At 38.0% G+C, this 14,586-nt stretch overlaps 1 protein-coding gene across 6 annotated transcripts in view; it reads right to left on the bottom strand.

Moving 5' to 3' along the window:
• Window positions 1-14,586, bottom strand: part of LOC137931574 (histone-lysine N-methyltransferase 2C-like) — a 47,758-nt gene that overhangs the window by 15,597 nt on the left and 17,575 nt on the right. For 3 of the 6 annotated variants that reach the window (XM_068775010.1, XM_068775013.1, XM_068775015.1), the window contains exons 28-44: window positions 11,389-11,524; window positions 10,528-10,761; window positions 10,095-10,220; window positions 9,794-9,907; window positions 9,180-9,289; window positions 8,128-8,321; window positions 7,435-7,657; window positions 6,834-6,986; window positions 6,328-6,447; window positions 5,820-5,997; window positions 5,203-5,306; window positions 2,100-2,471; window positions 1,740-1,898; window positions 585-1,670; window positions 397-456; window positions 235-325; window positions 61-161 (exon numbers count right to left, since the gene is read on the bottom strand). In XM_068775010.1, coding sequence (XP_068631111.1) covers window positions 61-161; window positions 235-325; window positions 397-456; window positions 585-1,670; window positions 1,740-1,898; window positions 2,100-2,471; window positions 5,203-5,306; window positions 5,820-5,997; window positions 6,328-6,447; window positions 6,834-6,986; window positions 7,435-7,657; window positions 8,128-8,321; window positions 9,180-9,289; window positions 9,794-9,907; window positions 10,095-10,220; window positions 10,528-10,761; window positions 11,389-11,524 — 3,561 coding nt within the window. The remainder of the gene's footprint in view (window positions 1-60; window positions 162-234; window positions 326-396; window positions 457-584; window positions 1,671-1,739; window positions 1,899-2,099; window positions 2,472-5,202; window positions 5,307-5,819; window positions 5,998-6,327; window positions 6,448-6,833; window positions 6,987-7,434; window positions 7,658-8,127; window positions 8,322-9,179; window positions 9,290-9,793; window positions 9,908-10,094; window positions 10,221-10,527; window positions 10,762-11,388; window positions 11,525-14,586) is intronic. The other 3 variants (XM_068775012.1, XM_068775011.1, XM_068775014.1) reach the window with 3 other exon arrangements.

Below are 14,586 nucleotides of genomic sequence, written 5' to 3'. Positions count from 1 at the left end.
AAATTTTGATAATAAATAAAACTTTAATTACAAGGAAAATTGACGTTATTATTTACTCACAGTTATTTCATTGCCGGTATTGCCTGGAGATGGCAGTGGTTGTGGACTTCCTAATGGAGAGGTTTGTTGCCGACTTCCAAAAGGCACACCCACTCGCATACCTATGCAATTATGTTTATTGAATCAATTAAAGTTATAAACTCTTTTATTTATATACATATATTTTTTGCGTACCTTGTTGATGATGAGGTGGTCTAGCAAACCGAGTTGGTAGGGGTGAACAACCGGGAGCAGGCCTTGAAAAGCGGCCAGTAGAATAATCGTTCTAAAAATAAATAATATTTTTTATCTATTGAGAACACAAAACAATTTGAGTAGAAATTCATATTTACGTACATTTTGTAGCTGTGGTGAGTGCGAGGCAACTGGGCTCTGTATTTGTGATTGCTGATAAATCTGAAAGTTCCAATTATTGTATAAATCCAGTCGTCTTTTAGGAAGTCATAGTAACAGGTGTGCAACAAAATGTCACAGACGAGTTTCCTTAAATAATTAATAATCTAAACAACTTAGTAATAACCAACCTGGGGGCTACGACTGGGTGTTGGGAGCTGTGGGCTCGTTCTCTGGGCTTGCAACTGTTGCAAGAAGTGTTGTGGCGACATTGATGATTGCATCGGAGATTGTTGTGTGTGCATTGGTGACTGCTGTATATGCATTGGACTTTGTTGGGAATGCATCGGGCTCTGTTGCGGGTGCATAGGACTTTGTTGAGGATGCATCGGACTCTGCTGTGGATGCATTGGACTCTGCTGCGGATGCATTGGGGAATGTTGCGTTGATAACTGTTGTTGCGCGTGAAGTGGCGACTGATGTATTGGAGATTGTTGCGGATGCATGGGAGATTGTTGTGGATGCATCGGCGACTGCTGCGGCATATTCTGGGTCTGTTGCACGTGCATGGGCGACTGCTGTGAATGGAGCGGTGACTGCTGGGTATGGAGCGGCGACTGCGTTGATGGATGCAGCGGAGACTGCGATGTGTGATGCAACGGCGACTGCTGAGAGTGGAGCGGTGATTGCATCGGTGAAGTGAGATGATGCAACGGTGATTGTGGAGCTAGAGAATGTAGGGGGGACTGAGAGTGTGGCGATTGCACATGTAGCGGCGACATAACGGGGCGCGATCCGGGCTGACGTGGCATCTGACTTCCCGCTGGAATTGCTCCTCTAACTCCAGACAGTTGCTGTTGGCTGAATTGCACCATTCCGCCAACAGATTGAGGTCTCTCTTGCACTCCGGATAATTGTCTTACTAACTGTTGTTGCGGAGCACCAGCTTGCTCTATAACGAGTGTTCGACCGCCTTGTAAGATTCTCCCCTGTGCATTAAGCGGTGACGTCACTAGACCTATTCTTTGTTGTGACAGCTGCTGGCCATCAGAGTTGAGTACAGTCTGCTGGGTGCGTATGAGCGTCTGTTGCTGCTGCGCTCCGCTCTGCAGCCCGATTTGCATTGGACGGTTAATGGTCGTCTGCTGCATCTGGGGCGATTGTCCCACATTTTGATTTTGAGTGAAAACACTCTGATTGTTCGATATTTGTTGTGAATTCACGATTGTTTGTTGAGTTAATTGAGGATTTTGTTGGCGATGTTTTGTTTGATATTCCTGCAAACAAACGTACACATTACTGTTCAATTAGCACAAATTTTACGACTACCAAAACTAAAATCGCACCTGTATAAGCGTACTATGCTGCCTAGCTTGTTTTCTAGCAGCTTCTAGATGTTTCTGCAAAGCCTGTTGTTGCGTTGACACCTGCTGCAACGCCGCCGCGTCGTTAGGCATCAATTCGTTGCCCGACTTGCGCAACTGGCGTTGCTTGCTGTTCAGCGACTGTAAGAAGAGCACACAATAAAAACTGGTAACATGTTACGAGTGCACGACGCACTAAACATCCCAAAGTTAGTATTGGTGCCGATGGTATTTTCATATATCGTACAGTACGCAACCTGCGGGGCAAATCTAGGAAACACAGGAAGAATGAACACGCTACTACTGAAAGCACACGAACACAGAAGCGTCTACGGGGCTCACCTTGCGGGTCTTGCGAAGCTTCTGGACCTCGGTTTCATAATAGCGCAGCTGGTCGACGGCGAAGGCGTTGTACTGGTCGAGCCACTGCTCGTAGAGTAGGCGTGCGTGATGGTCCGCTTCAGTGAGCGGGCGGTCAGGAGGCGCGGGAGGCGCCGGTGGCGGAGGGGCAGTGAACAAGGCGACGGCAGGGGGCGCAGGGGGCGCTGGCACGCCGCCCGCGCTAACCGTGCCCGTGCCCACGCCTACGCTCGCTCCCGCCACCACCGCGGCGCCCGTCCCCGCGCCTGCCCACTCCCCGCCCTCTCGCTCTTGTTCTCGCTTTTCCTGCTCCAGTAGCTCCTCCAGAAGCAACGGTTGCTCCTGGTTTACGTTCTGATGGTTAAATTTTGCTCTCGTGACGCCGTCCTCATGTCATCCGCCACCCTTGACGTTATCGCCGGTTGCGTTCGATTAGCTCACGTGTGAAAAATGCACACGTTTGAACCAAAATTAGAAAGGCCAATTTATTTAAAAGATATCCCATTTATGCGTAAGTTTTAATTGCTGATTTTCGTACAATATACCTATCTCATCTTTAGTATTCAATAATTTACATGAAAATATTCGTAATAACTTACTACTCAAACTACGAATAGAAGAATAATAAACATTTATTTTAGGAACAAATATTTCATTTAGAAATTACATGAAAATGCATAATATGTGGAAATACATTTGTTGCACTACACATAAATTACCAACAAATAAAATGAACATTGTGTGCATAGAGCGTAATAACTAAGTGCTAAAGGCTTTTAAATTATAATAAACTCATCGCAATCTAAACACAGTCCAATTGTGTGAGTAATTTAAACTTTGTGTGTTTTCTGGTATTAATGATATAAGTTATGTTCATGTTGTATGTATAAGAATGAAAACTGTCTTTAAGTTCACATTTTTTAACAAATATGTTTATTGATATACTTAGAAATATTTCTTGCTAACTGACATCTGTTCCATGTTTAAATTTTTTGTAAAGTCTGAAACAAATACATTTTCCACCACCATGACACATGGACGAAGATGAGATAGGCTATTGAAATTTAGAAGCAAGACAATGGATGTTTGGGTTTAATTTTTATATGCTTTTGTTAGTAGTTTTAGTGCAAATACTACATGTTCATTGTTTTTTTTTAATTGTAGTTGTATTAGGAATGACTCTGAAAAGGTTTAAAAGGTTAGTCAGTACGCATGCGTGCGGCATAAAAGCAAAGATAAAAGCACATAAGGTGATCAGCTGTGTCTAGGCCACTAACAGATATTCCTTAGAGGATTGTCCTGTACTTAAGGGGAAAATGTAAAGATTGAGTACTAGGAAAGTAGGAAGGAAATAAAAAAAACTCGGTAGAAGTGCAAGAGAATATTATATCAACAATTACCCAGTAATTTTTTTAGAAATATGTATTGAAACACCTATTCTTGCGACACTCCCATATTAAAAATAGAGAAATCATTTTAACTGAATATAAAAAAGAAAGAGTTGAAATAGATCGATGATAAATTTAATAAGAGATTTACAGAAGATTTTTGAATAGAAAGGATACAAAAATTATTTGTTATATTATTATAATTCTTTATTTATTGATTAATTATGTAATTATTAATTTATAACGAGTATTTTCTTGTGAATTATGTATATAGTATAGATTGTGCGGTTATGAGCAACACTCGAAGAAATAAATGCCATTTTGATGTTAGGTAAGGTCAGTAAACCAAAGGGTTTAAAGTGCGGGAGGGGGTTTAAACGGTGAGGGTAGTGGGGGTAGTGGGGGGTATTGGTAGACAGTGGTCGGCCGTGGTCTGACCTGCAGCAGCAGCGGGCGGCGGTGCAGCCAGTCGCCCCACGCGTCCGTCGCGTCATACGGCGCCTGTGCGCCAACAACCAATCACCAACATGCAAACAACACGCCTGTACTCGCCTGCGCAGCACTTGCTTCTCCACAACACCTACCATCGCGCTCCACTTACTTTATATGAGTTTTATCCTCTATCAATGCTATTCAAGTTAATAGTTTCTTTAATTTTATTTTAATACAATGAGCCAAACAATCTGTCGTTATAAACAAAACTCACATAAAGACCTGGAAATTGTTCCGAATACCCATGCAATATTAGTCCTTGATTTGATTTTCATACCAAGCGTTTATGTTTTGGTTCTGTATTTACATACTCAAAGGTTCCGCCACCTCCTTGAAAGCCAATATGGATGAAATAATATTGCTGTGGATATTGTTACTATTCATACAGTTTCACTTTTTACTGCGATGCGGTCAAATTAAGCGACTTTTATCAATTTTACGGGTTCACATTTATAAAAACGGTTAACTTTGAAATTACTCAAGATTCGTTAAGTTGTTTAACATCTTTATTGTAAATAAAATCACTTTTTATTAATTTCAATACAAATTTATACAATTCAAAAAACCGAAACAAAAATATTGTTTATCGTTTGTATTATGTTTTATAAAAGAAATTGTTTGAAATTACTTTCCAAATGTTCACCTTAAAAAGTGTGTACTGGCATAGCAATTCTCTGATTAATTGCTTAGTCTCGCTAAATAATTCATAGCAGAAAATTATTTTTTGAATGTTATAAATATGAACCACTGCATCAACAACATACATTTAAAGCTTATCAACTTGTTTTGAAGTCAAATTTACACTTCAAAACATGTTGGTTTCAACACGAATAGTCAAAAAATTACTACATGCACGACACTGTATCCAAGTCCTTCATGATAATTGTAATTATATGTACTACACTAATAATAATCATATTTTAATTGTAATTTTATAACAAAGTAATAAAGCTGGAAACTTTCTTATTTACTTGATAAGTCTGTATAAAATGCAAGTTAAAGTAAGAACAGTATCATTGTATATGTTCCACAGCGAAGTGGTGAAGACGGCATTAAATAAATTGACAAGATCTTAAACTATTTTTATATGCAGAAGTAGTAATTAATTTTTCATATAAGTAATGTTTGGGTTTTGTGAAATGTTCTATTTATGTATGGATTACCCATGTATGAGAGATAGTGTATAGGGCATGCGGTGTGCGTACCTGCGGGTAGGGTGGGGGCGGCGGCTGCGGCTGCTGTGGCGGAGGCGCCCGTAGGGTACCCGGGTACGGAGGCGGCGGCGGGGCGCGGCCCACGCCTGCAGGCGCTATACCAACACAACCACTTATATTATTACACTAACACATAAAACATAAATATTTTATTTTCATGAAGGTTATAAATTGAAACAACCTCATGTAAAATTGTATTAAATATAAAAAAAATGTTATATTCACGATTCACTAAATTATCAGAAAATTGTCTCTTATCCAATTTGTAGTCGTACACTGCGCTTGTCGGAGCGTAATACTTCAGAACCTTAAGCTCGAGGACATCTAGTCTGGGTGCTATATGCCTTCACACTACCAATTAATCTAGCCTTCAGCTGGGCTATGTCGTTTACTTTCGTACGACTCCAGATCTCCTCATTCGCGATTCGATTTCGTACAAAAATCCTGAACATAGCCCTCTCTATGTCTCGTTGAGCGACTGTGAGATTTGCCCATGAGGCTGGAAATCATATATCGTGTGTCAGTGTCGTATGTCACGATACAGCATCTGTTTGAATGCAGCTATCATTTTGTAGGTAATATTCCAAGAAGAACGTCAAAGTAGACACCTGAATGGGGCAGCGCGGCGAGCGCGACGGAGCGATCCTGCCGTACCACTCCCACGGCGCCATCCGCGCCTAACAGCCGCGTGCCCGGCGTGATGGCGCGGCCCGCCGCCAGCGCCGCCTGCACCTGCGCGGTCATCGCATTTACTATGCTCTGCGTGTGCGCATTCTGACTCACGCTCTGCGGACAAACATGTATTATTCATTTAAAGCCATTTTCACAACACACACATGTATATACAACATACACATATAAAATATATTTACTTAATAATAAAAATATCATTGATAGATCCGGTCTTATAAATTAATAGTTCTAATTTGTTTCACAGAGAAAGTCAGAATCACTAAGAAATATAAATCATTTTCAATATAATTCAAAATTAATATGAATATAATTGGAAATTATTTTGTTTTTACTTTTCATTTACTGAAAACAAATAGAAAGATATTAAATATATTGCAAGTATATGAAATCCGCTTTTAATAATTTTAGTAAGACAGTACAAACCTGTGCAAAATGCATATTATGTTGTCCAGTTAGTTGCAACTGTGCACGTTGCACAAGTTGTTGACCGATCGCTTGCTGTGCGGGCTGCCCGAACTGTGACGCTCTCTGTCCCATATTTTGCTGAAACATACATTTTGCTTAATTTTCTTTCTATATCGTGAGATAAGGTGATAGCAATTAATATCAAGTATGTTTAAACTCTTTTTCAAATTCCAAACTCATAGAAACATTTTAAACATGTGCAAAAGTATTCAATATTTATTTTTAAATTGAAAAGTTTTAGTTATGGTATAATTTACAATGCACTGCTTAAAATAAATTTAATACTTTTTTCATAAGTCTATGATATAAATAGGAAAGAAATTAGTTGTCCACGTCGCAAGAACTAGAACATTTTAAATCAATTGTACTAACAAGATTAATAAACATTTGTTATGTAAAATATGTAGATATTGGAATAAAAAGGCTCGATAACAATAATAATTATTATTTTTATAAATACTTACTTGTAAAGGCACTTGAAGACGCTGTACCCCGGCGGAAAACATCTGTGAGAAAACAGGCCTTTGCTGAGGGGATTGTACAGTGCGCCACTCTCCCTCCGACTTCACCTCTTCTCCCTCTAACTTTATCTCGGATTTTATCTCTTGCATTGGCGACTGTAAATAATAATTAAATAATCTTGAAACTACAAAAATTCACCTCAATTATAATCTTTTGATTCTAATTACTGAGATTGCTATTATAAACTGAATAGATAGATGATCCATTGCACGTATGTATTATTTCAAATATTTAAAAAAAAAATTAACTCTTGTAGGCAACTGTGTATGATATGACAGTCGTCGCCATTGTAATATCTCTAAATTAAAATGTAAAAAGATTATGGGGTAAAGGATTTTGTAAATGATAATAAAATTCTCAATAAATTGTTCTCCAAGAGTATTGTTAAAGTGAGCACAAAACTTAGGTCTGTTCTCAGATCAGATCCCGTTTTGGAACCCGCTGGAATTTAAAGGAAGCTCAAGGTATTCTTCTCACAACATACGCAATACTCAATATAAATGATCCTTGGCGAATAATAAAATGTATAAATTAATATATTACCTGCAAGGCTATCTGCTGATTCTGCGTGATAACTCTGTGGACCCCCTCAGGGAACATTTGTCCGACGTTAGGATTAGGTGGCATTTCGGGTTTTATATCTTGGCTCTCTGTTTTTATAACTTCCATTTCTGATTTCACTTCCACTTTATTCGATTCCATGTTTTTCACGGCTTTTTGTAATTCACTTTCCATTTTGCTTTCTTGTTTATTATCGTTATCATCCCTAAAACAAAACAGAATTTTTAAGCAAAAAACGCGTGGAACATCCACATGAAGGAAAATATTCAATTTTAACAAGAACATGAACTCAAACTATCTTAGGTGAACAACCGCCGATAGCCAGAAAAGTGTACGAGTATAATGAATCTACAGCCAAATTTATAATACAAATTGATATTTTCAGTAATTCCTTATCGAAATTTAAATACACCAAAATTTAAATATCGAAATGTACATGTAGCAGAGTAGTGTTTGTGAAGTGTTTTTTTTTTAAATTTGTTTAGTGCCAAATTAAAAGATTATTTTTTTATTATTTGTAATAATATTATACTTTAATGTTTAATATTTGCTGACCATCCATTTTTTTAACATAATGCATGTCAGGAGACACATTAGACTTGATTTGTACTGTATTTTCAATGTTGTGAATATTTGTATATCTCGTTTGTTAGTAGTGAAAAACAAGCTACTCACTCATGCGCCCGCTTTACGTGTCGTTCGGGCACGTCGTCGGCGAGCTCGAGGCCGTCCAGCAGGTGAGCGTCGTTCAGCGCCGCCAGTTCGGGATCCGCGTATTCGAGGATGTTGAACTGCTCGCCCATTTCCGCCGTCAGCGACTCCAACAGCGCCTCGTCGTCCTCGCCACCCAAGCCCGTCAGTATATCCACCTGTCGTTACAACTCCTTATTATTAAATTATATACAATTTTTTTAATTTTAAAATATTGGTTGCAAATAACATCATCATCGTTACAGCCGGAGGATGTCCAGTGAACATAGGCCTTCCTCATAGATTTTCCGAACCTGCAGTCACTGCCACTTCAACTTGCCAATCCGCTGGACTATGTGAATTGCATGATTTTATCTTGATTGTGCTGATAACACAATATTTTATGCTATACACAAATTTTTCCAAATATCCCGTGTCATAAGCTCTCACTCAGAGTGATTTAACGGTGGTAGTTGTGTAATTCGCATTGTTTGCCGCATGCGCATTTATCAGCGGGCTGGTGGGCGGTGCGCTTTGCTACACGACTACCACTGCATGTGCGGAAGTGGCTAAATATTGGTCTTTTTCTTACATAAGCTCTCACGCCTTAGTAACTATTGATTCAAATTCAAGAAAGTTTTATTGTGTGTTTCATCTGATATATTAAAGTTGCAGTACCTAACAGAAAATTCAAAACATACAATAATGGTAATTACGCTAACCACTTAAAAGAAATTGTGCAACATAGACTTTCAATGTTGGTCAACACTACATAACAATTAGCAATGTTAGCCTATTTAAATGACTATTACATCATTGTTCGATCACTAATAAGCACATTATTCAGGAATTATAGTCACTACTACTGTTCGTAAAAGTTACATAAGAGAACAGTGTAAAGAAAAAAATTCTAAGACAAGCATTCCCAAAACTGACTCAACAAACTCTGCTGCTTATAAAGTAATTTGTGTTCCAACGATGGGAACATAAAATTTTCAGAACATCTACTTTCTCGCAGGTCTTAAATTAATTCATACCTCTCCAATATTTCCCGCATCTTGCTCTAGTTTATCCATATCTCCCATATCCATCTCATCAGTTCCTTGCTCAGAAGCAGCGTCTTGCTTATTATCGCCAGGTGTAGAAACTGAAAATATGTCCACAAATATGCAAAGCTGCTGTAGTAATTATTGTACTATAATTACTACAGCACCTTTTTAATTTGTTACAAAACTTTGATAAACATAATAAAAAACTGTATTGTCACTTTTGTTATGAATACATGTAGGCTACATGATTTAACAAACATAAAATTAAATGAGATAACTCAATAAATATTTGCTTTTAAGACCTTGTCGCCACATAATATTCTCCACAATAAAAACAAGATGGTTATCTCTTGAACCATCTTGCAGAACGATGGTGGAGGTCAATATCTTTTGTCATAAACTTTAAAGAGTGTTGTTGCACTTTGTGAACATTTCAATTATACTTGATATCTTATCCTAAGTGGGCAAACCTTATTATGTTGTAATACATTACATACATACATATCTCTACTCAATTTATAATATGCTTCTGTCCCAACAGTGGGATATATAAATAGCAAAATTGATTATTCAATATAAATTACAACATTAAAATATCATACCATGTGATTGTGCAGCCATAGATTGCTTCTGCTCCATCAAATGTTGAGCAACTGAGTGTGGAATGTTTTGATGGATTTGACTGTCTGCTGCGACTATACGCTGTTGCATTATTACTATAACAAAAAAAATTAACAAATAATTTCAACTCATCTCAAAATAAAATAAATATTAATTTTAATGGTTATCATTACTTAAAATTATTTAGATACTAATTTCTTTTAAATTTATAAAGAACTATTTTTTTGTTTTTGAACACAAACGACAATTAATAATTTTAAGTCATTAAATAAAAAAACTAACATTGGTGGTCTGGTCTCTGTCCGGGCTGCAGGGGAGTGCGCGGACGCAATGTCACTGGTAATGGTTGTCTAAAAGGCTGGCCTTCAAGGTTTACGCCTTGAATTCCACCGTCTTCGTTGCCAGCTTCTGCGATAGGATTTAAGGTGAACATAAACTATTAATTTGTTTCCTGTTGTTGCCTGGGTAGTCGATATTTTCTACACACGAAAATTAATTATTGTCCAGAAAAACTTACTGCTAGTTTAAATAATAATAAAGGACTTTATACAAGAAGGCATTGAAGTTTACACAAATAAAAAACCCATAGTTGTGCTATTGGAACTATGAATATAAAATTCTATTATATAAATATGTTTTAAATAGTTAACTAATAAAAAAGTAAAAATGACCACAATAAGACCCTCGAGACACTGAAAAAATGGTATATACGTACGAGGCGGCCACATCTTGTCTGGATGACGCTGTAAGAGATCACGCAGTTGGCGATTGATGTCATCATTGGTAGCGTAATGGAAGCGCTGCGCTGGGAAGGCACTGCGGGGTGCTTCAGCTGAGGGTGCCGGTGTGGCAGGAGCTGCAGGCCCAGGAGCATTGGGCGCAGCGCTACCCACCGCTGGGTTACCAGGCGGTGGACTGCTGTCCGGGGCTCTCATGCGTTGCATCGCTGCTTTAATTGATAAATATTCGTTTAAACACTGTCGTATCCGGGTAACTATATCATTGTACTTTTAAAATTGCCATATTAAATGTTCTTAAAAAACAGTATTAAGGTGAAATTTTTATAGGATATATTTGATGGTACTACAAGAACACACAGTGTGAAGGTAATAAACCTTAGGAATGAATTGCTCTTCAATTGGATGTTGCAAAAGTGACCACAAAAACCCGCCTGAGTATGTTGTGCGCTCTTCTCAGGTCAGAAGAATATTCTTCGAGATGAAGGATGCCAATTGGCAACCTTCCCACGAACACAAGTGGTCCCTGTAAATAATCCTTTGTGGATACTAATAGGAATAGATTGACAACCGGTCATCCCGGCGATCTTCGAGTAGGCCTATGTCTTGCGATGGAGGGCTGACATGATGATGGCAAGTCCCTCACGTGTCGCCCGCGGTCTGTTCAATGAAAGCGCCTAGCTCACTCGGGACTTATGAGTTGGCAATACGCAGCAAAGAAAATCAAGAGTATCATATCCTTAGAAGTTCATATAGAGAATATTAACGTAGACCAATTGGTTCCAATAAATTATTACAAGCATTATGAGCGCAGCGTAAGCGTACATGCAAGCAGTTACCTTGCACGCGCTGATCGTGTATGATTTGCTGCTGATGCTGCGTTTGCTGCTGACGCATCTGCTGCAGCTGCTTCCACTGGCGCTCCTGCTCGGCCTCGCGCGCGCTCCGCTGCTGCCCGCACGCGCGCTCCTGCTCCTGCACGCACACACACACTGTCACATCCGGAGTGACTCCGCACCAAGTGTCTCCCTTACCGAAACTTACTATCTGAACGTAAGGCATCATGTAATGAATTTAAGAAATAAATTTAACAAAAACGTTTTAATCAATTGGCACGGTAGGCTCGACTTGAACGTCAACAAGAGATGTAATTCATCATATATTGAATAAATAATAATTGAATTAAAATTTACTCTTTGAAGTATTTTGTAAAAGTGAGCCCTGAACTTCATAAAATTAGTAATGGTGGTTTGTTTCTTTAGGATTTCAAGAGGATAGTGCTATTATTAAACAGAATAAATAGATGATAATTTATTATACATATTCTTTAATTTAATATTAGTAACTGTTTTTTGTACGGTATTACACTGTCACATATCACAATTATCAATTTAACAAGTACATTGAATAAAAATTCTATTATGGTATGTGAAAAGTTTTTTATAATAAAGCTTGGGATTGAATTTATCCACTACCGTATGAAGGATGCCGTGATGTGACCATAAAAAATAGCCTTGCAATTATAAATTAAAGTATGTCAATATTGAGGCGTTGAATCTAATTTTAGATTTCACCATATTAAGCTTTTCTGGGATTCTTCACATGAAATAAAACATCACCATATGGTCACCATAAATAATCCTGTGTGGATAATATGTATAAATTAATTGTTTAATTATACATTGCAACTTTTATTGAAATAACGACATAACAGGTACATATATACACAGTACCTTTTTTAATTTTTTTTGACACATGATTTTTTTTCCACTGCCATATGGTTAAATTTAAATGTTTGTCACTCTACCACCTACCTAAACAGATGAGTTATATAATTTATTGTCGACTGTGCGAAAATAAATTAAAATAAGTAAATTAATAAGGTATTAATTTGTCATAAATAATAAAGTTGACAGCACCGAACATTATTGCATATATATATTCCAATTCGAGGTTCAATTTAAAAATTAACCACATAATACATTACGTTCAGATTATAAGATGTGTTAATTATAACAGAGATAAGCCAGAGTTGTCATTCAAATATAATTCAAACATTTGTCCATGTTTTTTCCATAAAATATAAGACAATTTTACTCCTGCATCGATTTAAAAAGATAGGTTTATTGATATAACAATATAATAACTTTGTTTCCGAAAATGAAGTTAATAATAAGATAAATAAAAATATAATTGTACATAATAAAAAAGTTGTAAAATTACGAAATATTTGAATGTTCTCTGACCAATCAAAATTGCAAAAAAAATAAATCAATGTGCTATGTACACAGTACAGAATGCTATGTACAAGTAAAATAACTGCTGTTAACTGTCTCTAACATAATTCATTCATAAATCCTACTGATTTTACATGCTTGTGTTAATTTAAATTATTCAACCTAAAACCATTAACTATACATCTACTATAGATTCTTTTAAAAAAAATCTGTAATAACCAAATTGAAAGAATGACTTAACATTGTTATTAAAAACAAAAAATAAAACATTATTATGTTAATATTTGCATATATGATGTAGTTCATATATAACAATTTTTAATTCTATTAAATCTTATGGAAATAAATCAATGATTATATAGGCTATATGTAAAAAAAAATAATTAGTGTTATATTAAAATTCGTGAACTTAAATCTAATTAAAATATAAACAAAGGAGCGTTACATCGCAAATCAACAGTAGACTACATTAAACCTAACGTTAGAACTGTTAGCACACCAAAACACCACAACCAGCCACCATACACCGATGTTAAAGCCAACACTACCAAGGCAAAGCGTGAAATAAAATTGAAACAACATTACGGAGACAGGGACACGAGTCCGGGAGGCGATCTGAGAATAGGACATGGTTCCCTCAATCGAAACAAGCTAAAAGAAAAATAAATAAAAATAATCACACAGCTTTACAACGCCATCGAATTGCCAAAATTGTTTGTTGGGTGATGGTGATGACAAATTTAGATTTCGGCAGAGGACCGCGAGGTACAGCGCGATATCACCCAGCAATCATCGAAATGCGTCTCGCACACACATGTCTGCCCTCTGTGTGCTGAGTTCTGAACTATTGTGTCAATTGTTGCAAAAGTGTTTATTGTGTGTATTATTGAGCGCATCGTGTGTGATATACTTTAGCTTATATTGTGAATATTATGCACACCATAAATAAGCAGGTCCATTATAATTTGTAATTTTTATAACACTTAGTTGTACTATTTTAATGCATCTGCCTCTGATAGGTGTGCTTTTCTAAATAAATAGATTAATACATAACTACCTCTTCTTTTTTCAATCTTGTAAAGAGATATGAAATACAGTCACAATCGAGAGAATTTTAAAATTGTTACCAAATGTATGAAACAATTTATCACACTAAATATTAAATTATGCAAATATTTGATTTTGGTATATTTGACGAATATATAGATAATGTAAACATATAGATATAATTATTAACTTCTACTATGCATTTCACTGGAAATGTGTCATTATAAAAGTAAATTAAGTGACAATCGAAAAGATCAGCCGTAGAGGGAGATGTGTGTGAGGGAGCGGCAGAAATGTGTGTGCGAGTGGCCGTCAGCTGTGAGCCGGCGGCAGCAGCGGCTGTAGCAGCAGCAGCAGCGGGCGCGGTACCGTGTGCGTGTGCGTGTGCGGGGTCGGGGGCGGGGGCTGGGGCGCGTGCGCGAGCCGCGGCAGCGTGCGCATGATCTCTGACGGCGTCAGCACGCGGATATGCGCGTCCGCCTCCAGGAGCCCGTCCGCCGTCACCGTCACGTTGGGCGCGCGCACCACCGGGACTGCGCTCGTAGCACCGCACGCCGCACCGCTCGCAGCGCTCGTCGCGCTCGTCACGCTCGTCGCGTTCGTCGCGCTCGTCACGCTCGTCACGCTCGGGACGACGGCCGCGCTCGGCGTGACGCTCGTACTCTCGGCCTCGCCCGCGCCGCTCGTGCTCTGTCCCCCACGTAACTCTTAATATCTCGCCACGCACGGCGCGCTCGTGTCATACGAATGCAT

Source organism: Battus philenor, unplaced genomic scaffold (genome assembly GCF_028537555.1).
Source record: "Battus philenor isolate CCGP_79_NKW_IND1 unplaced genomic scaffold, ilBatPhil1.0.hap1 SCAF_8, whole genome shotgun sequence".
Classification (NCBI taxonomy): Eukaryota; Metazoa; Arthropoda; class Insecta; order Lepidoptera; family Papilionidae; genus Battus; species Battus philenor.
This window is presented reverse-complemented; position numbering and strand designations above follow the sequence as displayed.